Here is a 25,981-nt window from a genome sequence, read left to right as displayed (position 1 = left end):
AGTTGACTGACACTTAGGTTGCAAGCCGGGATAACTGTGAGGATAGTGGTATAACCCACAGTGATGGAGATTTTGAGACGGGAAGTTAAAAATACATTAATATAAGATAAATATCAATAAAATGATGGTTCATATTGAGTTTGGGATGGATTGGAAAATAGGGTTGCTTCAGCTTCATTTATAGAGGTGACAAACTTGGATGCTTAGCACAATACGCTTGTTATCTGCACAGAGCTCGGTACTGTATGTGAATAGTGTGGTGCCTTTTGACATACAGGATTCATCTGCAGAGAGACTTGGTTTGAAATACTCCCAAGGCTTGTTAACTTCCAAGAAAGCCTGAGGGCTCCTTAGCCTACAGACTTCATCTACACAGTGCTCCATGTCTGGTGAAACACAAATCAGCAGAGGCTTCCAAAACCCCAGCTGAAGCTGCAGCTCTAAAATCCGAATTCTGCTTTGAACACTTGTTTAACATATCCGACAAGTTGGTTGAGTTTGAAAATTTTACAGCAGGCAAATATAAACTTTAATTCAGGGAATCTTATGTTTACCCCAGCAGTTAGCCCCAGCACCTACTTGCTTGAGCCCTGGAACCTCTTTCATTACAAATGAAGCACTGCTCAATACATTTATTGTATGCAAGCAGAGTAAAGACTAAACAAATAAAATATATACTGGGTGCTCTTGTAGAGCCAATTTTTACAAAGCTGAAAGCAATTATGAGCCAGAGCAGCTGGCAGAGAGAACTCGAACAGAAAAATGTGAATGATAATTGAGACTTGTTTAAGGATATTTTTCTAGATGCCCAAAAAGCCACAGTCAAGAAAGGCTATGCTGGTTTTAAAAAAACCAACCAACCTGAATTAGAGGGAATGTCTTATTATAATGTGTCATTGCCAGTTTGACAGAGATATAGCTGTTAAAATTTGTGTCCTCTGGATGCAGTAAATACTTGCATGTTAAGCTAATTGATGACAATCCTAATGTATTTTCCTTCATTTTTAACAGATAAGAATAAAAAATGAATTTTAATGTCTGGAATATCAAAGAGATGTTCAGTACTCCCACAGCCACAAGGTAAGTGGTTTTGGGTTTTGTTATTATGTTTATAATGTTCAAATAATCATGATAGCCTACTGGCTGTATTTAGCTAAAAGATTGAGTAGCTGCTCCCATTAATTTGCAGTAAAAGTTATTTAAATTGCCCTTTGCAGAACTAAGTCAAATAGACCGGAAACATTGTCTGCTGACATCCTAATTTTCCTGGCGTGTTTATTGCTGAGGTCATTAGCAGGTCTCCAGTTAAGGAGCTGATATGACTGTTGTTTGGTGTGATGCACTAGTACAACTTAGACTTCAGCTACTGAATTTGAGGATCTCTATGAAAAAGTCTAAAATAGCTGTGCTTACAGTAGCACTGATCTGATAGTGTGTTCTAATTTTACTTGAGAAAACATTAAAACACATAAGAAAATGTTTTACTGCCAGATAAAATTATTGGAGGCTTTGTGTGTCTTATCTGTGATTTCCTCTGTGCTATTTACACCTTAAGGCATATTAAGTACAACCTTAGTCCATCCCGTGCTTTGCTGCTCATTGGGCTACCCACATGAGCCATCCTTGCCTGTCATCTGCCCTTCTCTCCAAATCGTCCCATTTCACATGGAGGTGCTTGATGTCGTTCGGAACTGTTCGTTTCCATGGTATTCGCAGTCTTCCTCTCTTTCTTCATGTGTTTTCTTGTTTCCATTCCAGGGCAGTATTTGGTAAGCATTCTTTTTCTCAGCACATGCCCCAGCCACTGATGTCTTCTTTTATAGATTATTTGTGAGTGGGTGCCTTGTCCAGTCATTTTTCTGACTTCTTCATTCGTCTTCCTATCTCTCTATGTTATTCCCAATATTCTTCTCAGACATTTGTGTCCCTTTCTTGGTAAGTTGCCATGTCTCACTGCTTGTGGGGAGGGATAGCTCAGTGGTTTGAGCATTGGCCTGCTGAACCCAGGCTTGCGAGTTCAATCCTTGAGGGGGGCCACTTCAGGAGCTGGGGCAAAATCAGTACTTGGTCCTGCTAGTGAAGGCAGGGGGCTGGACTCAATGACCTTTCAAGGTCCCTTCCAGTTCTAGGAGATAGGATATCTCCATTAATTTATTATTGATTTATATGTTGTGATGGCGATAACAGTTGCTTTGTATACATTCAGTTTTGTCTTCAGGGAGATGTTTTTGAGTCTTCCAAATGCAGTGTTTGCCTTCCCGATTCTTCTTCTTATTTCCTCGGAACTGGTACCATCATGGCTAATGGTATTTCCAAGATATGTAAAATTGTCCACCTTCTCCAGTTTCTCTTCTTCAATTTTTATTTCTCTCCCTATAGTCCCCATTAACACGACTTTACATTTCTTTGCATTGTATCTCAAACCTATCTTCTCCATTACTTCTTTTACTTGATTTGTGCATTTTTGTAGTCCGTTGGCATCTTCATTGATATGAGCGATGTCGTCAGCTAAGTCTAGATCAAATAGCGTTGAATTGTTCCATTTTAGGCCATATGTATCACTGTCGCATCATTTTAATCCATAGTCAATGACTGGCATAAACAAAAAACGAGCCAGGACACACCCCTGCCTTACACCTGTCTTGATGCTGAATGGCTTACTCAATCCACTTTCCATTTTAATGGAGCATATTGAGTTGGCATAGAATGCCTTCAAATGTTCATTAATTTTGTTGGAATTAAGTACAAAGGCCTCTGTAATTAATGAAGACTAAGAAAAAGCCTATGTATAAAGGCTTCTAATCTGAGTGATGTGCTGAAGGTTTCATGTCACCAATACTAAAATATCCTTGGAATTTCTAAAATTAATACATGACAATTTCTTAATGCAAAAAGTATTGCATCCAACACAGGGGAACTCTATAGTATACCTCATCTTGACAAATAAAGAGGAATCGATTGCAGAACTAAAAATTAGTGGTTGCTTTGATGCAAATGATCATGACTTGATACCAATGATTAATTTTTGCCAGGGCTCAGCCCCAGCACCTCTGAGCTCAGCAGTTCATTGCCCTGGCACCTCTGGGCTTAGGGTGACAAGACAGCAAATGTGAAAAATCGGGACAGGGGTGCGGGGGGAGCCTATATAAGAAAAAGACCCAAAAATAGGGACTGTCCCTATAAAATCGGGACATCTGGTCACCTAATCTGGGCTTGCCACATGAGTTATGAAAATAAATTGCTTGAGCCCTGGCACCTAGTTGCTTGAGTCCTAGAACCTCTTTCATTATAGATTAAGCATTGCTCGTTACATTTATTGTATGCAAGCAGAGTAAAGACTAAACAAATAAAATATATACTGGGTGCTCTTGAAGAGCCAGTTTTTACAAAGCTGAAGGCAATTATGAGCCAGAGCAGCTGGGAGAGAGAACTTGAACAGAAAAATGTGAATGATAATTGAGAATCATTTAAGAATATTTTACTCGATGCCCAAAAATCCACAGTCAAGAAAGGCTATGCTGGTTTTAAAAAAACCAACCTGGCTTAGAGGGAAGTGAAAACATCGTATATACCCACACAAATGGAAGAAAAGGGAAGTTAGTAGAAATTGGAAGCTCTGAATTGTATCCTTTTGCTTTCCTTCTCAATTTCTTACAAGTTAAAAATCAGTGGTCAGCAAAGTTAAGGACCATAAGAGTTTAAATATATTAGGAACAAAATGAATTAATCCATTACTAGATGGAATTGGTAGAATTGTTAATGAGGCAGAAGTATTCAATAAATACTTCTGCTCTGTATTTGAGAAAAGCCAGATGATATAATCATATCATCATATGATAATGATGAACTTTCCATTCCATTATCAGAAGGGGTAATCGTGTTAGTCTGTATCCACAAAAACAACGAGGAGTCCGGTGGCACCTGAAAGACTAACAGATGTATTTGGGCATAAGCTTTCATGCATAAAAAACCCCACTTCTTCAGATGCATGGAGTGAAAATTACAGATACAGGCATAAATATACTGGGACATGAAGAGAAGGGAGTTACTTTACAAGTGGAGAGCCAGTGTTGACAAGGCCAATTCAGTCAGGGTGGATGTGGTCCATTCCCAATAATTGATGAGGAGGTGTCAATACCAAGAGAGGGAAAATTGCTTTTGTAGTGAGCCAGCCACTCCCAGTCCCTATTCAAGGCCAAATTAATGGTGTTAAGTTTGCAAATGAATTGTAGCTCTGCAGTTTCTCTTTGAAGTCTCTTTTTGAAGTTTTCTTTGTTGAAGGATGGCTACTCTTAAATCTGTTATTGACTGTCCAGGGAGATTGAAGTGTTCTACTGGCTTCTGTGTTACCATTCCTGATTTGTGTCCATTTATACTTTTATGTAGAGACTGTCTGGTTTGGCCAATGTACATGGCAGAGGGGCATTGCTGGCACATGATGGCATATATTACATTAGTAGATGTGCAGGTGAATGAGCCCCTGATGGTGTGGCTGATGTGGTTGGGTCCTATGATGGTGGTGCTAGAGTAGATATGGGGACAGAGTAGGCAACAGGGTTTGTAACAGGGATTGGTTTCTGGGTTAGTGTTTCTGTGGTGTGGTGTGTAGTTGCAGGAGAGTATTTACTTCAGGTTAAGGAGTTGTCTAAAAGCGAGGACTGGCCTGCCTCCGAAGGTCTTGTAGATCGTTGATGATGTGCTGGAGAGGTTTTAGCTGGGGGCTGTACGTGATGGCCAGTGGTGTTCTGTTATTTTCCTTGTTGGGCCTGTCCTGTAGTAGGTGATTTCTGGATACCCGTCTCGCTCTATCAATCTGTTTCCTGACTTCCCCAGGTGAGTATTGTAGTTTTAAGAATGCTTGATAAAGATCTTGTAGGTGTTTGTCTTTGTCTGAGGGATTGGAGCAAATGTGGTTGTATTTTAAAGCTTGGCTGTAGACAATGGATCGTGTGATGTGGTCTGGATGAAAGCTGGAGGCATGTAGGTAAGTATAGCGGTCAGTAGGTTTCCGGTATAGGATGGTGTTTGTGACCATCACTTATTTGCACGGTAGTGTCCAGGAAGTGGATCTCTTGTGTGGACTGGTCCAGGCTGAGGTTGATGGTGGGGTGGAAATTGTTGAAATCCAGGTGAAATTCTTCAAGGGCCTCCTTCCTGTGGGTCCATATGATGATGTCATCAGTGTAGCGCAAGTAGAGGAGGGGCGCTAGGGGACGAGAGCTGAGGAAGCATTGTTCTAGGTCAGCAATAAAAATGTTGGCATACTGTTGGGCCATGCGGGGACCCATAGTAGTGCCGCTGCCTTGAAGGTATAAGTTGTTCCCAAATCTGAAATGGTTTTGTGGGTGAGGACAAAGTCACAAAGCTCAGCCACCCAGGTGTGCCGTGGCCTCATCAGGGATACTGTTCCTGACAGTTTGTAGTCCATCCTCGTGTGGAATATTGGTGTAAAGAGCTTCTACATCCATGGTGGCCAGGATGGTGTTTTCAGGAAGATCACCAATGCATTGTAGTTTCCTCAGGAAGTCGGTAGTGTCTTGAAGATAGCGTAGGGTCTGAAGAGAGAGTCCAAATAGCCAGATAATCCTACTGTAAGAGTGCCAATGCCTGAGATGATGGGATGTCCAGGATTTCCAGGTTTATGGAGCTTGGGTAGCAGATAGAATACCCCTGGTTGGGGCTCTAGGGGTGTGTCTGTGTAGATTTGTTCCCATGCTATAGCAGGGAGTTTCTTGAGCAGATGGTGTCCATTCCACTAGTATTTCAGGAGGATGTTAAACAGCAGCTAGTAAAAGTTAGACTTTTTTAAATCAGCAGGTCCAGATAACTTGCATCTGAGAATTTTCAAAGAGCTGGCTGAGGGTCTCTTGGGGCTGTTAATGTTGTTTTTCAATAAATCTGGGAACACTGGGGAAGTTCCAGATGACTGAAAGAAAGCTAATGTTGTGCCAATATTTATAAAGGGTAAATGGGAAGACCTGGGTAATTACAGGCCTGTCATTTTGCACAGGAACAGTGTCAGGCTGAAGAAATGCCTACTCTTCTTCTTCTAGCCTTAGTCACCTAGTCCTTCTCCATTCCAGTCTGTCTTGAAGCAACTAATCCTCAGAAACTCCTCAACAAATCAAATCCTTTTGTATAACATCCATCCATCTAGTTTGGGGTTTTCCAAAGCTTCTCTTGCCCTCCATTTCTAATTGTAACACCCAGTTTCCTATATATTCTTCCAATCTCCTTCTCACATGCCCAAGCCATCTAAGCCTGGATTCCATCAGCTTTTCTATCATTGGTGCTACCTTAACACTTCCCTTAATTGATTTGTTCCCAACATCATCCATCCTTATAGCTCCAAGCATCAGTCTTAACATTTCCATTTCCATTGTATTCAAAATCTGCTCCTGTCTCTTCCTCGGTGCCCAGCATTCGGAGCCTAATTCTCTTGTAGATCTCACTTCTCAAGTTGATAGGAGAATACCTGTTGCAGATCACACCACTCACTTCTCTCCATTTAGGCCATACCTTTCCTGTTCTGCTTATATTTTAGTCATCGAGTTCACCACTATTCTGCCCTATCAAACCTAGGCACCTGAACTTCTATATCTTTGGTAGTGCATGGCCCCCAGACTTAGTCTCTTTGTTGTCCTGCAAGGTATCATTTGAATCTGCCGTTTTATTTCTGATGATTTTCATGCCATTTCCTTCAAGCACACACCTTCATCTCTTTAAATCTTAAATCTTCTTCACTTCCTCTCTGCTATCCCCCATGAGCACTACATCATCAGCAAAAAGCCTGCACCAGGGTGCCACTCTCTGGATGTTTTCTGTAAGTGTACTGAGCATGTGAACAAAAAGGGGCTTAGTGCTGACCCTTGCCATATTCCGACTCTTACTAGAAACTGTTCAGTTTCTCTGCATGGGCTTCTAACTGTGGTAAGTTTCAGAGTAGCAGCCGTGCTCGTCTGTATCCGCAAAAAGAACAGGAGTCCTTGGGGCACCTTAGAGACTAACAAATTTATTTGAGCATAAGCTTTTGTATAGCCCACGAAAGCTTATGCTCAAATAAATTTGTTAGTCTCTAAGGTGCCCCAAGGACTCCCGTTCTTTTAACTGTGGTAGCAACACCCTCAAATATGTCCTGGACAAGTTTGACATAGTCTTCAGCGATCACTTTCCTTCCCATATAAAACCAGATGACTGCTCTCAGAACGTGGTCATAAGCCTTCTCAACTTTGATGAACAGATTTAAAAAATTTATTTATATTTGTGTACAAGCTATCTGAATGCAAAGATTGCATCCATTATTGACTTGTCTGTCACAAATACAAACTCATTGTCACTGACCTTTACTTCTCTTTGTAGTCTCTTACTCTTGTCAATAACTTTATCTCATATCTTCATCACGTGGCTCATGAGTTTAATGTCGTGGTAGTTACCACAGTTTTTTTCTATGCCTCCTTTTCTCTTAAAGATTGGTACTAATGTATTCTTTTTCCAGGTATCAGGCATCTTCTCAGTCCTCATGATGAAATTAAACAGTTGTGTCAATATATTCATGCCTACTTGCCCAGGCACTTTCATACTTCTGCTGGTATGCCATCAAGGTCAAGAGTTTTTTTTATTTTTCATATTGCTCAATGCTTCTGCAACCTCTAGAACAGGTGCCACCAGACCCTGGTTTGGTTTTATCCTACAACATGGTTCTCTTGGATTCCCTTCATTCATAAATCTTTCAGAATAATTTCTCCATCTTTCCTTAATCTGGATCTCATTGATTAATATATTTCCACTTTAATCTTTAGTGACTTTGGTGAGATCAGTGTCATTAGTTCTATTATCGTGGGTCTTTGCCAGTCTGTCTATTTCTTTATCGTCCTTCATTTTAAGAGAGGCATAAAGCCTTCTGTAGCTTTAGTCTTAGTGGCTTCCACCTCTGGCTTTATGGGGTTTTTTTACAGTCTTGAAAATATTGCTGTTGGACTGTTGAGTGCCGAAGTTTAAAACACTGTGTCTTTTCCTTCACAGCCTCTCGTACTTTCTCATTGCACCACCAGATCTCACTGGAGGAAAAGGCTCTGGTTTTTTTGTTTTTATTTTTTACCAAGCAGGTTCATTGCGCATTCTTGAATTTTGCTTGCAGTATGATTCTGTCATTGATTTGTAACTTCTCTTAATCATTCTAAAGAGTTTTTCTGCAACAATTCTGTTGTAATCTCCTTGCTAACTTCATTACGCTTTTGCCACTAGGTTTTCTCTACTGCTTTGGACTGTTTTCTTCCTATGTAGAATATATATCCATAGTCAAGAACCAGCATTCTATGTGGAGTTGCATAACTTTCCACTGGTATGACCCTTCAGTTTTTGATGTTCTTCAGCTCAGCTTGGTTTATCTGGAAGTATTTATCATCTTTCCTCATGTGACCATTGAGGTTGGCTCCAATTATGATTCTTTCTTTCTCACATTCTGTACAACAGTGTCCATTTCTCCCCAGAAATCCTCTTTTTCTTGTTCATTACATCCCACTTGGGATTCTTATGCACATATAATATTTAGGGGGCCATTTTCACCAAAATTATCCTGTCACTTGCCTTATCCACAACCACTACACATTCCCACATCACTTTGCGTAAAACTAGACCAACACAATTTCTCTTATTCCAAGTACCATAGTATAGTAGTTTATAGCCTTCTCTTTATCTCTTGCCTTTGCTACCTTTCATTTGGATTCTTGGATGCAGGCAATCTACATTTTCCTTTTCATCAATATCTAAGCCAGTTCTGCACGTTCTCCAGTTAATGTCCTTATATGCCTATTTTCTGGACTTTCTTCTTTGACTGCATCTGTCCAGAAAGATGCAGTCACGCTCAGATGAGGATGCTAGACTGTGTTTCTGAAGAATGCCCTAGTTTTCATAAAGGGTGCATAAAGAACTCATTTTATAGGTTTCTTTGGCAAAGTTTTACAGCCGGCTTCCAACACTCCTCCTCTTTCAACCAGGCTTGGGACTAGCTGTAGTGGAATTTTGGCCCTGACTATGCAATATTTAATGCTGTCTGAAATAGCCCACTTGTCCCCCACCTACCTCGCCTTGCCTGTAGGAAAATCTAAAAGAGTGAGGAAAGGAGAAGGAAATTTCAAGATTCTCCTTGTGGAGATTTTTCTTAAATTTTTCCATCAGAAATGTAGAACAGGGTCTGTCGCTCCCCATGGAAGCAGCCTGCAGGAACCACCTTCAAACCTTGTAATTCCCATAGCAGAACAACAAGAGGCCAATTCCATCTGTGTGGAGGCCCTGTCCCTTCATGCCAGCCTTGTGTTCTTAGCAGCTCCTTCCCACTCCCTGGCAAGATGCTTCTGTTGAAACCTCACTGACAGTGTTTCCCTAACCAGTGGTTGCCTCAGGGATTCCCCTTAAAAGGGTGTCCCCATTGCAAGACCAAGGAAAGGGAGGTGTGGGAAAGTCTATCTGTCCAGGTACTTATGTGGCACCTTTATAGCATCAGTGTCCACAACTTGAGGCTGAATGAGGTTTTCTGGAGAATGTGTGGGACTATGGAATTATGCTTTTGTTATGCTGGGTGTTGGGTAAAGTCTCTGTGAAGCTGGTGGGCATAAGAGCCATCCTTCATTCAGGGTAAATGTAAACAATTAATGTTTGTCAGCTTTTAGCAGGAAACAAGAGAGTGACTCTCAAACTGGTTTGTAGGCCCCTGACTGACGGTAGTCCATTAGGATGTGTTTAATAACCAACAATGCAGGATTGGGTGGTTGGTAGAACAGGTGTGTTACCATGAGTGGCTATTTTCTGAAGTGGACTGCAGAATGAAAATGTTGGAGAGCCATACAGTACAGTGTTGTTCTTATGCATGCTAATCTCGATTTACGTATGGTATCATTACCATAGACTCTGCCTCCCATTTTTGTTATGTATTTATTCTTGCAACACTCTTATGAGATAGAGTATTACTGTTATTTCCATTTTACAGATGAAACACAATCAAGGCACAGAGAGGCTAAATGACTTGCCCAGGGTCACAAAGGAAGTCTGTGGCAGGGCAGGAAATTGTACTTGGGTCTCTCAAGTCCCATGCAAGTGCCCTAACCACAGAACCATCCTTCCGTCCTTTCTGTAACACAAAGTTTGAAGGTTAACTGACTTACAGTATTATCTGAAATACTTTGCTGTTTCATTACTTAGTCATGATTTTTGCTTGAGGTTCATTCCCTTTCTGCTCTACATTATTTCAGGACTAATAAATCATCCAGTCGGAGCAGTGCTCCTAGTGATTACTCCAGCCTCAGTGACTCTCAGTTCCTCTTTGGTTCCCAGTTCTGTCCAGAGAACTCACAGTCAGCACCAGTGCCCCTGGAATGCAGTGCACAGTCAAGACAACAAAAAAGCTCCCAGCAGAACTCTGAGGATGTGAGTGTGACTCTTGGAATTTCTCAGCTAGCATTGTACTACCTGTGGGGAAGTATTAACAATTCAAAATTAATTCAAAAGACTGTAAGCTCTTCAGGGTAGGGCTCATATCATCCTAAATGTTTGTACAGTTTCTTGTTCAAGTGATTGCACATGTGCATTCCACTCTTGGTGTGAACATACACAGTCACTGGAAATTTTCCCATCAGTGGTACCTGTCAGGGCAGCTTGAACACCCTTTGCTGCCATGCATCAGTGGCACCAGTATAAAGGGCACAGCTGACCCCGAGCCCCTTCAGTTCCTCCTTACCACCCATGACAGTCCCTGGGTGGTAAGGCGGAAGTGAGGGGGAACTGCAACTGTTCATCTTCCTTTCAAGTGCTCTCAATAGACGGTGTACTCATGTATTTTATTGTAAATAGTTTAGTAAGAACATAAGAATGGCCATATGGGTCAGACCAATGTCTATTTAGCCCAGTATCCTGTCTTCCAACGGTGGCCCATCCCAGATGCTTCAAAGAGAATGAACAGAACAGGGCAATTATCAATTTATCCATCTCCTGTTGTCCAGTCCCAGCATCTGGCAACTGGAAGATGCTGGAACTGTGTTATTACAGGTATCAGTGTTTCAGTATAGTTAGTTAGGTGTTACCCCATCTGAGGGTTTCAGTCGATTCCTAGTGCCGAGGGATGTCTTGGTCACAGGGCTTCAAGCCCTGAATTTCCTGCAATAAGGCTATGCCCGTGGGCGACCCCCACTCAAGTTGCTTAAAGTGCCTTGGGGAAGCTCCTACAGGGAAGCATTGCCAAACTTGCAGGGACTTTAAGTCTCACACAAAGAAAGATCATGAAGCTAGGCTAAAGTTTCTACTCATGGAGGCGGCCTTGTGACCTCCATCTGAGCCAGGTTGGTGAGACTCAGCACCAAGTGCTGCAGGATCAGTAAGGAGTGCGCCTCCTACTGTGCCTGAATCCCAACACCACTCACCATCCAGAGCGCCTAAGAAGAGGCATAAGAAACAGACTGCCGAGAGGGGGAGATGCCCAGTATCTAAGTCTGCTAGGCATGGGGTTAAAAGTAGAGTGCAGTCTTAGTCAAAGCACTCCTTTGCTTTGGCACCACAGAAGCTGGCACCGTTGACGGGGGAACCTAGGCAGGTATATAAGAATGGCCAGACTGGGTCTGACCAAAGGTCCATCCAGCCCAGTGTCCTGTCTGCCAACAGTGGCCCATGCCAAGTGCCCCAGGGGGAATGAACAAGGAATCACCAAGTGACCTATTCCCTGTCGCTCATTCCCAGCTTCTGGCAAACAGAGGCTAGGGCAGAGGTGGGCAAACTGCGGCCCGGGGGCCACATCCGGCCCTCCAGACATTTTAATCCGGCCCTCAAGCTCCCACCGGGAAGCGGGGTCTGGGGCTTGCACTGCTCCAGCTCCCTAGCCAGGGAGCGGGGTTGGGGTCTTGTCCCATTCCACACTGTTCCTGGAAGCAGCAGCATGTCCCCACTCTGGCTCCTATGCATAGGGGCAGCCAGGGTGCTCCGCACACTGGCCCCACCCCAAGCGCCACCCCCACAGCTCCCATTGGACAGGAACCGCAGCAATGGGAGCTGCAAGGGTGGCACCTGCGCACAGGGCAGCACACAGAGCCACCTGGCCGTGCCTCCACATAGGAGCCAGAGGGTGGACATGTTGCTGTTTCTGGGAGTTGCTTGAGGTAAGCGTCGCCTGGAGCCTGCTCCCAACTCCCTCCTGTGCCCCAACCCCCTGCCCCAGCCCTGATCCCCCTCCCGCCCTCCAAACCCCTCAGTCCAAGCCCGGAACACCCTCCTGCACCCCCAACTCCTCATCCCCAGCCCCACCCCAGAGCCCGCATTCCCAGCCGGAGCCCTCATGCCCTCCTGCACCCCTACCCCCAATTTTGTGAGCATTCATGACCTGCCATACAATTTCCATACCCAGATGTGGCCCTTGGGCCAAAAAGTTTGCCCACCCCTGGGCTAGGGACACCATCCCTGCCCATCCTGGCTAATAGCCATTGATGGACCTATCCTCCATGAATTTATCCAGTTCTTTTTTTAACCTTGTTATAGTCTTGGCCTTCACAACATCCTCTGGCAAAGAGTTCCACAGGTTGACTGTGTGTTGTGTGAAGAAATACTTCCTTTTGTTTGTTTTAAACCTGCTGCCTGTTAATTTCATTGAGTGACTCCTAGTTCTTGTGTTATGAGAAGGAGTAAATAACACTCTCTTATTTCCTTTCTCCACACCAGTCATGATTTTATAGGCTTCTATTGTATACCCCCTTAGTCATCTCTTTTCAAAGATGAAAAGTCCCAGTCTTATTAATCACTCCTCATACGGAAGCAGTTCCATACCCCTAATCTTTTTTGTTGCCCTTTTCTGAACCTTTTCCAATTCCAATATGTCTTTTTTGAGATGGAGCGACCACATCTGCATGCAGTATTCAAGATATGAGCGTACCAAAGATTTATATAGAGGCAATATGATATTTTCTGTCTTATTATCTATCCCTTTCTTAATGATTCCCAACATTCTGTTCACTTTTTTTGACACCACTGCACATCGAGTGGATGTTTTCAGAGAACTAGCCACAATGACTCCAAGATCTCTCTCTTGAGTGGTAACAGCTAATTTAGACCCCATCATTTTATATGGATAGTTGGGATTATGTTTTCCAATGTACATTACTTTGCATTTATCAGCGTTGTGATAGTGTTGTGATAGGATGAATCTTGATGTCTGTCAGAGAGATTGAATAGATTGGAATCTTGACTCTGAAAGGAACACAGCCCCTATAAACTCACCTGCCATTTTGTTGCTCAGTCACCCAGTTTTGAGAGATCCTTTTGTAGCTCTTCACAATCTGCTTTGGACCTAACTATCTGGAGAATTTTTGTATCATCCTATAAACTCTATCTTCTGTACGGGGATACTGTATCATCTGCAAATTTTGCCACCTCACTGTTTACGCACTGGTGTCCTACATAGACAGGAGAAAACCATTTTGGTGGTCCACCCAGCTGTTTGTGGCTATAGCAGACAGAATGAAAACTCTTCTAGCCTCTTTCTGACCCCTCTGCAGTTTGCTAAACTCTCCCTCCATTGACTGCAGCAGGTTTTCATCCAACATGGAAAAGGAAATTCTCTCTTCAAGATGAAAGAGGGCAATTTGGTGTGATTTGCATTCAGATTAAATTTAAAATTTAAGGGAAAGTTGATTCCATTTTGCTCAGCATAGTGTTTGGAAAGTTTGCAGGATGAGAAGGAGGTTTTTGCTGCTTAAATATTAAACATTAAAAATCTTGTCCTCAAACCCATATTGAAGCATATTAAAAACTGGCTTCCAGTGTATGATGCTAGAATATTGTGATGATGTTTACGTGCGAGCAAAATGTTGTCATTTAGTGGGAAGCTCAGCATCGGCTATTTAAGTTAAATAATTTATAGCATATCTCACTGTGAGAACTTGAATTCTTTCACTGCTTTTCCTCCCCTGAACTTGCTGTGCTTTCATCATTTCAAGCCTCTACTGTCCAGCCGTTCAGCATACGTTATTTCCTTGGACATATCTGGTGTGTTTGGCAACAGCAACCAATACAGCGCACTACATGGAGCAAAATACGGGAAGCTTTCTTTTTATAAAGTACAATCTAAGTAAAGTTTCACCTGCTTTAGTCTGATGGGAATACAGCCAGCCTTCATTCCCTTCTGCAGGAAGTTGATGTAGCTACTGCATGTGAACCAAGAATCTCATTAAATTCTTAATCTGTCTGTCCAATCCAACCTGTCACACCCAGTCACTGTGGTGCCCCACGGTCTGCAGAGAACTTGGTGCATGAATGTTTTTTCTAATTAATGTTCTGAATATTTTTGTACCTTAAATATTGTCATTTTTTCCTTTTTCACACAACAGAGCGAGCCCAGTATTTTTACGAAGTACCAGACAAAACCACAGTTGTTTGGTGGCGATGAAAAGGAAAAGGGTTCATTTGATTTTGGTGTTGGAAAGCTCAAGAATGTCTTAGAGCAGTTTGAAGTGAATAAGAAAAAAATAAAGGACAAACATGACAGGTATGCAAGAATCCATTGCAAACTGTGATTCTGAAGGCAGCTGGCATTCTCAAAGCAAAACCAACCAGTAATATGACCACGCTGCACATTCCTGCCGGAAAGGTGTCATTTATGTTTGTAGATGTTCTCTGATTGGAAGACGTCACAGGCTGAGAGAGTGTTATACTTACAATGTAGATTTATATAACACTTCTGTCAATGAACCATAAGGAACTGTAAAGATTTTACCTGAATTTACCTTCATCTTTCCTTATCTTACCAGCAGATTTTATTCTGTGCAGATTCCCCATGAAAACCCATATTTCTCTAAATTCAAAGGATTGTGGTGTGAGAGATCAAAGGGCTCGCTACATCAGCATTTACATATAGAATAAAGAAGGGGATTGCTAGGGACATTTGTGTTGAACTGAATAGGAATATAATTACATATTTAAAAATTTACACCTATATCATTTTTATTTTGTATGCAAGATGATTAGAGCTGTATTTTCTGCTGAGACCACCTTCATTTCCTAATAAGCTCTTTATCATATACTAAGGATGCTCAGGTACATGCTAATCCTATCAGGTTTTGTTGAGCAAAGTAAGGGCTTCAGTCTCCAGTATGAAGAATGACAAGTTCTCCAAAGGCTGAGAAATAATTCCTAGCTCTGTGTATTTCATTAAAAAATGAGAAAATATGAAAAATGAGTCCTAGGAAAGCCTTTAATCAAATCAGATTGTGTATGTCACTGACTTTCTCCTGAGATATTTTTAAAGGTCTCTGATAATATAAAATTTGACATTCTAGTTCCTATTGAGAGTAAGAATTGTATATATGTGAATAAAGGGATGTGCAAATATTGAATTTTAAAAGTTTAGGCAAAGTTCTGAATTCTGTTTTGTTTATTCTGTGAATCAGTTTTGGTTTTCCATAAGTTCCAAAGAAAATATTTTTTAAAAGATGCCATCTGTACAGCATTATTACTCTTGGGTCACACCGCCCAGTGCAAGCCACCCTTGGCTCAAAGTTTTTGGATCCTCTGAAACAGTGGTAGAGGTGGATAATGCATGAGCCTTCCCTTTATTGCCCAATTGCACAGTACTCGCTGCCACTACCTCAGCCGCCAGAACCTTCTAGTCAGTTCCTTCTTGGCTATAGTCAGCCAGTGAGTTGAATTACAGGTAAGTATAATTATCTCTCTCAGAGGAGAGAATATGTTCTGGTAAGTACAGTATCTGTCCAAGTGTTTTTAAAGAAGTGTTGTAATTTGTAAAGTGAAGTGATCCCACAATAGACTTGCAGGCTTATTTAAACTCAGGAACTTGGCAAAATCAAGGCCACAGTAACATTGTCAATTCATGGTTTTCAAATCATTCTAGCATGTCCATGGTAGTAAAATGTGTCCTGAAGTCCAGCCTTCCTTCAATCAGTGTAACTATGCTCCTGGAGTGTATTGTATGCGATCAGCTCTTCAGCCTCTCATTGGAGTAGGAGAAGTTTGCTATCAAAGAGAACCGATTTTGGAACAATGTTTTCATCACATTTCTAGATCACTTTTGTTAGAAAGAGAAATAACTAGGCAAACAAAAGGAAGGCCTGTAAAGATTCTACCTAATCTATTTTAGGTTTTAACATAGCACCCACCTATCAACCTAGTACCCGAGTGAGCTCCTTGCTGAACCTCTCAGTGCAGGAAGAGGGAGAGGGAGGGGTAATGTCCCCAGTGGGACTTCAGCAAGTGATGTAGAGTTGTGTATATATTGCAAGGGGAAAGCTCACTCCAAGAATTAGACAATTTTATAGTAATAATCATCACCATTGTAAAGTTAAATATGATAATGTATGAAGTTGTATCCCCGCCAGTTTGACTATTGCAAGGGCCCTCCTCTTGTCCCTAGCAATAGAAATATTTCAGTGCACCTGCCTACCCAGCGGTTATTAGACTCTGCCTCCCCTGCCCTTTTGGATGCTGCAGTTTGAGTCCATAGATGATCAATCCAAAGTGATCTGAATCCTCTGAAAGGGAGACAGGGTAGCTCTTTGCTTAGCAACAGTCTTTGCATTTTGCCCTTGATGGGTCAATCATGAAAAGAATATGAATTCTGATTGGCTAGCACACATCAAAGAGGTAGATTAATTTACAGAAAACACATTCAGTCGTTCAGATGAAAGGCCTTTGTTACCCTCTGTTACAGTTCTTCCTGACACTGGCCTTGTCTACACTGAAGATTTTCTGAAATTGTCCTACAATTGCTTTAGCACTGTTGCTGCTCTAGTGTAGACCATCTGCAGGCATTTCACCATCATCTTGTGTAGTCCTATTCTGAGCTGACAACATATTGGTAAAAATGCTAATAGCAAGTCTACAGTTCCCACCATTGCTAGCATTTCTGGAGTTGTACCAGTGCTAAAGCAAGAGTGGGAGGATTTTTAAAAAATCTTTGTCAGAGGTAAGGCCACTGAGGTTTTTCTAATGAAAGTCAGGTGATTTTAAGGGGTGAAGGACAAAGTCTCTTATTCTACATTATGTCTTGCAATGTTTCATGCCTCATGATCCCCCTAACCTTTCCTCATTTCTAATTGTTTCAGTATTGTTTGCATACCTATTTTATGCTCTCTGTGTTTCCATTTTAGTGAAGTTTTAAGCACCTTTATTTCCAGTGTCAAAGAAAGTGTTCAGGGGGTAAGTAAATCCAAATTCCAAGCTGTAGCCTTTATCTAAAATTGAATTGTGGTTCTGCATTAAACTGTAGTGTCCCTAGGGCGTGAGCTTAGCTCCTGTGACACTACAGTTTTCAGATCAATAGGGTGAGTTACCCTTTACATTCTCTTAGATTGGGAGACTCTAAAGAGCGCACAAAGAATGAATACAGTGACCACAAACACAATTACAAGCAAAAAATCTTGTTTGTATAATAAGTTACATGCACATACCCATCAACGCCACCTGAGAGAGCCCAAGCAATAGCCAATGCCATATTCATACTCACCTACCCAGAGCTATTATAGAGTCTGGTGGATCGCTCAACAGGTGGTCATGATAGAAGGGTAGTTCCTGCTGAGGTCTTCTCTTGGAGTCTTCCCACCCTCTCCCTACCAGGAAACTGCTTGTTGTTCTGACTACGCCTAACACCTTGTGCATATGCATGGGGGTTCCAACCTCCGTTTATCTATCTGTACTTCCATACCCCATACATTTTGCGGTGCCCCACTTTCCAGTTGTTCTCTTAGTTCCCCTTTTTCCTATTTACATATTATTAACATTTACGTAAACAGGTGCCAGCTCATGCCAAAGCACCAGGCCAATTCACTTGTATATTAGTATAGATTAAAATGATTGTTAATTGTATAAGAATGTATTTGGTGTTTAAACTTCATAAAAACTATTGGATATTACATGCATTGTTTTAATTTATATGTATCCTGTTATAATGTAGTAGCAAATGTTTTTATTGTATATACCCTGGTAATGAAATAACCCATCAAATGAGAAAGAAGCCTTGTGTAATGCAAAGGAAGAACTTTAGCACTAATTTGTGCACATTTGAAGGCTAGTGGTCATTGTATATGAATATCAGAGATCAAAGACTCTAAATGGACTCCTGTCTCTCCACCAACCAAAGAAAGAGGCCACATGGGTGGTGACCCTGTCAGCTTGTTTTCTGTTCTGTAAGAAGAAGCTATAAGTTATGGATTCAGGGAAAGATCCTGCATCTCTAGACTGTGTAGGCTCTTACAGGGAAGGGTACCAGATGCAAAGCAGAGATCCTAAGAGACAATCTGGGTATTCTGAAAAGACTTTTGGGAAATTGGAAGTTTTATATCTCTGCCACCATTTGGAATTGTACACTGTGACTCACCTGTACATATATTTTACCTACTTTAACCTCTCAATTGCTCTCATTTCCTTTTCTTAGCTAATAAATGTATAGTTAGCTTACTAGAGAATTGTCTGGCAGTGTTGTCTCTGGTGTGAGATCTAGAATGCAACTTGGCCTGAGTGAGTGACTGGTCTCTTGGGACTGGGGATAACCTGGAATATTTATGATTTTTGGTATAAGAGACTATCACTAACTCCAATTTGGGTGGCGAGAGAGACTGGAAAGTCTAAGGGGACTCTCTGTGACTCCAAGGTAAGACTGTTGGAGTGATCCAGGAGTTCACATTTCGTACTGGCTTGGTGAAATCTTATTATAGAACAGATCATCCATTTGGGGTGTCTGTCCTGTTTTTGACAGCTTGCCCTGAGGTAGCCACTCATGGTCGTGAGCCACTCCAGACAGCGTGACACCAACCTCTTTTTCCATATCTGCACTTCCACATCCCATGAATTTTGGGGTACCCTGCTTTTCAGAGGTTGTTTATTAATTCCCCTTTTTCTTATTAACATTTACGTAAACATGTTCCCATGGTAACCTGCAGTCAGAACAAAATTTTCTGTGATGTTACAATCAGGTGTCTTGCGGTCCAAACAGATACATTGTGGCTTATTTTCCTGTAATATTACCTACTGGCACATCTTTTACAGTAATCTTATGGTTTTATTGGCATAGGGTCAGTCTTACGACATCCACTCATGTCAAGTCTCCTTAAGCTTGAGGCCTAGTTTGGCTAATATGAAATCTTACAGGTCTTAACCTGTAGGCCTTGCGTTACAGCCTTACTTTACTTATATACCTCATACACACTCATCACTCCTAAATACTTGTCAGTCTTATACTCCTATAATCCTACAATTTAAATCTATTAATCACACACTGATTACTTATGAAATGACATTTGAGTGAACCGTAACAATAGATAATACAATTACATGAATTAATTAGCTACAAAGTCCAAAATAAAGAGGTTAGAAATATTGTAGTGCATTAATTTTATTTTTAGTTTAATACAATGTTTGCCTTTTTGAATGACAATATTTTAAACTATAAATAAATACTCCTTTTTGATGCAATTCCATTCAGTTTTCACAATTTATTGCAAATACTGTAATGCAAGTGAATAGATGACAGACTATGAATTTTCTTATTTGTCTTGGTTTTTGCAGTTGCAAACGTGCTTGGACAAGTTTGAAGAAAGTTTGGATTCAAGAAATAAATCCATTTTGGATGGCTTGGAAGCCGTTTCTAAGACCTGTAAGCATTTGCTATATATCTGTTAATAGCAGAGGACATTGTCAAACTGCCAAAGTTAGTGTGTTTTCTCCAAGCTGGGAGATAAGACTAGTAGTGCACTCTCACACCATATAAGCTCATGGGTTTGTCTACACTCATGATCTTTCCCTTACCAATATTTGCCATCCCTGCACGTTGTTTATCGCTGTGTCAAGCAGAGTTCTGAAATGTTGTTTTTTTTAACAGACAACCACTATGCGCATCTTTGGCTCTGTGTAGATGATGATAGTTATTAGAATACTTGGAGCACTAATGACCCGTATAATTAAGGTTATCTGAACATTTAATTCTGAGCACCCATTTTCAGGTTTTCACAGCTTTCTCAAACTTTTCATGTACCAGAATTAAAATTTCCAGGCCTAGTCTCTGCTTGAAGTTTTGGGGTTTTTTTTAAGTTTGAGGGGGAAATTGTAGTCATTTTTGAGTGTGAGGCAAATGAAAATATACTTTCCCCATTATAAGAAAAATGTTTACAGCCCTATTTGAATATATCTAGCCCTGAAGTGGTTGGAAGTAGAAAGTCTTTATAAGGAAGAGTGCTTTGAAATGTTCCAGAGAAAATTTGGTCCGATTTGGCTGAGCTCTGAGCCTTTGAAAAGTCACACTTTGTGATCATGCAGTAGTTTTTAATGCTAGCAGTATTTATAACAAACAACCTGACAGTGTTCCAAAGAGGCCTGTGTTCCACTGGGTGTGCCTGGGAGGCTAGCTTTGTTACATACTAGAAAGTTAAAGTGTAGTAAAGATTTTGCATTGGGTGTAGCATGGCTTTGTAGGAGCACTGCTTCATTTACTGTATAGCAAAAAGTGGATTAAGGAAGACAGGGTTCTGAAAGACACTCTGTCTTTTTCATTATGACCCTCTAAAGGTGAATGAGATAGAGTCTAATTCATTCTTTACACAGTGAAGTGTCCATTGGCTTGCACAGCTGGAAAACTGTGGGTTTGATTCTTGTTTACATTAAAATCCTTTTACATTGCTTTGGTAATATAAAGGAGCCCTGAAGGGGCCCTAGTATAAATGAGAATCAGCCCATTATATCAGCCCAGAAAGCTTGCCACTACATTGAAAACTTAATGTTTTCAGTGGCTCCAGCTGCCCATGACATAGGAATGCTCTGTAGGAGCCTTTGCCTCACTCACTGTACCTCTTGTATAGAAATTCTTTCCATGCTTTCTGTTTTTCTGGTAGTCCTAGAGTAATGCAAAGCAGCAGAATATGCTACACCTGTTTTACCTAAGGTTTTAGAAAGATTTACATTATTTATTTACATTATGAAAGTGTACATCACATGGTGTGCACATTCCATACACAAAGGAAAAACGCAGTCCCCATCCCAAAAGCAAAAGAAAGAGCAAGGGAAAGGGACATGTCATACAAACAAACAGGGTGAAGACTGGCACAGTCCTCTGAGTTCCTTGTTGTTTAACAAAGGAACTAGTTGCCCCATCTCTGGTTGATTGTTAATTCTTGACCTAACCCTCTACAGATCCATAATTTCTTTAATATATTGTCATGAACTGGGTGAAACCTTGTTATGGGTTGAGTTAAAACATTGTTCAAACTGATGTGTGTACGAGCTCGTCGGTTAAGTTAGCTGTAAGAGACAGCTAAGGGGCCACACTTTCAACAAAGGCCTACAAGAGTCTGCCCAGAAAGTAGCACCGGGTGGGCAGAGGGTTCCACTGGGTGTTGACAGGATGGGGGGGGGGTGAGAACACTCAGAAACTGAGATCAGACAAGAACAATGGGAGAAGCAGAGGCAAAGAGCAAGAAAGCCAATCAGTAGCCTGTGACTGTAGTATGACCCTTGGAAAAGTGAGAGAGAAAACCTTTGGGTCTATGGGCTAAAGACACTAGGGGCTACAAGCTAATCACAGAATATCAGGGTTGGAAGAGACCTCAGGAGGTTCTAGTCCCACCCCCTGCTCAAAGCAGGGCCAATTCCCAACTAAATCATCCCAGCCAGGGCTTTGTCAAGCCTGACCTTAAAACCTCTAAGGAAGGAGATTCCACCACCTCCCTAGGTAACCCATTCCAGTGCTTCACCACCCTCCTAGTGAAATAGTGTTTCCTAATGTCCAACCTAGACCTCCCCCACTGCAACTTGAGACCATTGCTCCTTGTTCTGTCATCTGCCACCACTGAGAACAGCCGAGCTCCATCCTCTTTGGAACCCCCCCTCAGGTAGTTGAAGGCTGCTATCAAATCCCCCCTCATTCTTCTCTTCTGGAGACTAAACAATCCCAGTTCCCTCAGCCTCTCCTCATAAGTCATGTGCTCCAGTTTTGGTATAAGATTGTATAGGATTTTTCATCTGCACACTTACTTTGCTTTGGCATGTATTAGGCATTAGTAATAGTGGTGATTATGTTAAGACTAATTATTGTGGTGTGGGGGAAACTACTTTATATCCTAGATTGGTGACCCAGAAGATTTCAGCTGGCCAGTCACTATGATTGTGTAGCACAGCAAAACATTTCATTCAAACCCTGTGGGGAAGAATCAAGCACTATTTTATTCATATTTACAAATTAAAGAGTAAATGCAGTTTTTATTGATTTCCTTGTTTAGTGCAAGAGACTGCTCAATCCCACTATGAATCAGTGCTGAATGCTCTAACAGACAAAAGCCAAACTGAGCAGATATTACTGGAGATGGAGAGGAGACTTGCAGCTGTAAGTTCAAAAATTCATCTGTTGTGCGGAATCTGGGTCCTGAATTTCTCCTGTTTCTTAAAAAATACTAATGAAATATTAGATTATGCCTTCCTATGATAGGTTATGAAGATGAAAGTTACCATTCTAATAGAGGAAAATATGCTAATTAGCATTGAAATGCTAATTCTAGGCTAACTCTGCCGTCTAGTAATCGTGCATTACGCTGCCCTGCAGGGATCCAAACTGGGGTGTTGATTATGATCTTTTGTTCGCCAGGATAGCAGGTGCCACTCCCAGAGTGCCATCAGCGTGGTGGTGGCCCCATTTCCCAATGCTATGGGAGCTGTGCTCTGGAAGGGCCTGGCTTCTGGCAGCTTGGAGAATGCTGGTGCAGTATGTCTCCGATAAAGAGGGATGGGCGTGCTTCTCATGGAAAATCAGGTCAGACAGGGCCTCAGGGAGAGAACAAGGGACTTAGAGGGAGCAAAATATGACTTGTAATAAAGGTGCAAGATTGAAATGTCAGACTTTAAGCTGCCTAGATGGAGCTGGATTCCAGAAGGGCCCCGCAGTGTATGTTTGTGGCAAACAATAAGCCACAGGAGGAAGTGGTATGTTGTCTTCATGAAGATAGGGAGACACCACAGTGAATTAGAAATTCACCCACCCAAAGAAATTACCACCCTATTGCTTTTTGAAAACATGGCTCTGTACCAAAACATCCAGACTGCTGATACTTGGGTTGATTTGAAAGCTAAGTGGACCATCTAAGATACTAAAGGGGTTTTGGTTTGAATGTTACTGTTGGAGTTTTCAGTATTTATTGCCTAATTTCTACTCTGCTGACTACTTTCCCCAGAAAGATCTGGAGATTTTAGATGTGAAATCCAACTTCCAGTTACTGAAGGAGAGTCTGGAACTACTAACATCTCAGCAGAATAAGCAACATCAGAAGCTATGTGAACAGTTAAATCACCTACCATTCCCCAACATCTTAGCTGAACTGCAGACATTCATTTCCACTTCCAGATTTCCCAGTTGCATAAAGGATAACGCATCCCAGACCTCTCCAGATATATTACAGGACCTCTATCTCATCAGTCAGGAGAAAACATGCTGTCAGTGCGATCAGACCACGAGGGTTTGCAGAACGAGTTCCTTTCAGACTCAGCCGCACTCCATGACAATGGCAAATAGACATGGAGATTCCCATATGAACAATCACATAGGTAAAGATGATACAAACGGGACTGATTTAAACACAGTAGCTGGAAGGGAGGTTAATCTCACTACTACAGTTTTACAAGGCAAAGAAAACATGACTATTCAAGAGATGAAGTCTGCTTTAGAAAAGCAACTCTCTGCTAACAATCCACCTTGTGCCTGCTGCTCCAACACTGACGTTTCTTGGGATAGTCATGAGAAACATCAGCTGCTTACTCAAGAAATACCTCAAGCCACACCACTGAGGACGGTAATCGGGAAAGACTCTAAGGGAATCAAAACTGTGACTCCTTCACAACAAAATCAGAGCCAACTTTGCCAACCTCCTGTACAAAACAATATGGCTGGACAAAGAGACATAGACTTTGCCACAGACAACATGATGGATATCACAGTTGTAGGAAACAGACTAAAAAAAGGAAAGTCCAAAAAACCCTGCCGGAGTAAATTAACAGTGAGGAAAAGAATGTACATTGCTAAGAAAAAAGGAGACCTTTCCAAGTGTCCTGACAGTGGTCTGAAGAAAAAAATGACCAGCAGGTGGATGGAGTCGGAGGATTCCAGAAAAAATTACTCTCCCACAGATACAGTTACGCTTCATTCAGAGAACTCTGGCCCAGGGTCTTCAGCTCCCAGCCACCAAAAGCTAAGCAGGGCCCAACACAGGAAGAAAGAAAATTCCTTGCCAGTGCTCCACTCCCATGAAAACCCGGAGCGGCTTGCAGCCAAGAGAAAGGGAATATTGGAAAATAAGAGGAGAGTGGATATTTGCAATACCAAAGGGACTCTCTGTTTCTGGGATTGCTCTCCCTGGGAGAGTGACATCAAGGGTGAAAAACAGATGAGCTGGTTCAGTCTCCCAAGCACCATGGCTTCTAATAAGTCATGTCTGTCTTTCGCCCCTGCCCAGCATAAGAATACAACATTTTGCTCCTTAGTTTTTGATAGTGATTATTCTGATTGACATTTTCAGTTTGATTTTCCCGATGTATAACAGAAGTGTGGCTGGTTCAATCAGTTTTTTTCTTTAGGTCCGTTGGCTTTTTAATTTCTCAAGTTCTGTCACTCTTTAGACATGGCACATACAGCATGTGGCACCTTGGAGCCCTGTATGGAGGGATAAGGCTTTTTCATACACATGGCAGCCCCCTCTGGCAATATACAAGATGTACTCAGACCTAAACTACGTTGAAATGTCATTGGCAAGCTTTGCGTATTGTAAATGATAATATGTTGCTGTATTCTGTCCAGGAATGAGGCCTGGGGCAAGGATTCCCATTCACCTGGGAAAGCTGTCGTGCTCCTTATTATTTTTATATTTTGGTGTCTCCCTGCTCTTAGCAGAAATGCCATTGTTCTCTAATTGCTGTCATCTTTGCTTAGCAGAAGAGGGTCTGTGATGCTTGCCTAAATTTCCACTAGCGAGAACCCTGCTAGCAGGCTACGGGGCACAGAAACACAGCTGAGTCTGTTGTTACTATATCTAGAAGTGGAATCTATTTAAAACTTTTAAAGACATGTAATACAGTGCCTGTAGCCTAGGGCTTTAATTCCAGTTTTTCGTTCTCTCTCTTTAGAGTGGTTCAGATGGCTAAGGGACTGAATCCTGGTCCCACTGAAACAAATGGGAATTCTTATGATTGACTTCACACAGTTAAGATTAGCCCCAGGTCTTTTGCCCTATTCTGGGTAAATTTACCTTTTGTGTGAAAAAAGAACCCTAATATCTTGTTGGGTTCACCAAATACAGCATTTCTTCTCCTTTCAGGCTTCTTTCTCTGGTCACTTCCTTCAATTTCAGTCTCATTTTTTTTCTCATCTGCATCTCTTAGCTAATCAAGAACTTCATCTTATGTGTTTCTAGTGTATTAGGGCCTCAAAGAAAAGCCTAGAAAGGTGGCACCCATAAAACAAGATGCCAAGAAAGGCCATTGGTTTTGTCTGTTTTCGTTTAAAAGACTTAAGAATTTCTGATTAACAGTGATTTCAAATTCATAGGTTTTAAGGTCAGAAGGGACCATTAGAGTCACCAGTTCTGAGCTCCAGCATGACACAGGCCATAGAATTCCACCCAGAGAATCCTGCCTCAAGCTCATAGCTTGATGGAACTACAGCAGCTCCTTTAGAAAGACATCAAGCCTCGAGTTTAAGTTTTGATCACTTCAAATAATTTTATTCTATTTGATTTCAGAATCAGGTTTGCTCTGACAAATGAAACACTTCAATACATGGGAAAGAGATCTGCTGTCATGAATATAAATGGCCTCATTTTGTCATTCCAGAATAAAAAGACCTTGTTTATCTATTGCTTGATTATCAAGTCCATTTCTTCATGAATGTCAAATTTCTGTGTAATGATTTCAGGGGATAGGCTCGTATGCTTGTAGTGCTGTGGGTTAACAGACAGATGCTGTTTAGCTA

General features: G+C 41.6%; 1 protein-coding gene across 1 annotated transcript; it reads left to right on the top strand.

Moving 5' to 3' along the window:
• Positions 1-1,024: 1,024 nt before the first annotated feature.
• On the top strand, positions 1,025-25,814 carry CCDC36 (coiled-coil domain containing 36). The gene is made up of 7 exons (XM_024209878.2): positions 1,025-1,080; positions 10,248-10,422; positions 14,361-14,518; positions 17,136-17,184; positions 19,549-19,636; positions 22,251-22,354; positions 23,196-25,814. The coding sequence occupies exons 1-7, from the start codon at positions 1,025-1,027 to the stop codon at positions 24,522-24,524; spliced, it is 1,959 nt and encodes a 652-aa protein (XP_024065646.1). The 3' UTR covers positions 24,525-25,814.
• The last annotated feature ends 167 nt before the right edge of the window (positions 25,815-25,981 follow it).

This window comes from Terrapene carolina, unplaced genomic scaffold (assembly GCF_002925995.2).
Source record: "Terrapene carolina triunguis isolate 2854851 unplaced genomic scaffold, T_m_triunguis-2.0 Scaffold627, whole genome shotgun sequence".
Classification (NCBI taxonomy): Eukaryota; Metazoa; Chordata; order Testudines; family Emydidae; genus Terrapene; species Terrapene triunguis.
This window is presented reverse-complemented; position numbering and strand designations above follow the sequence as displayed.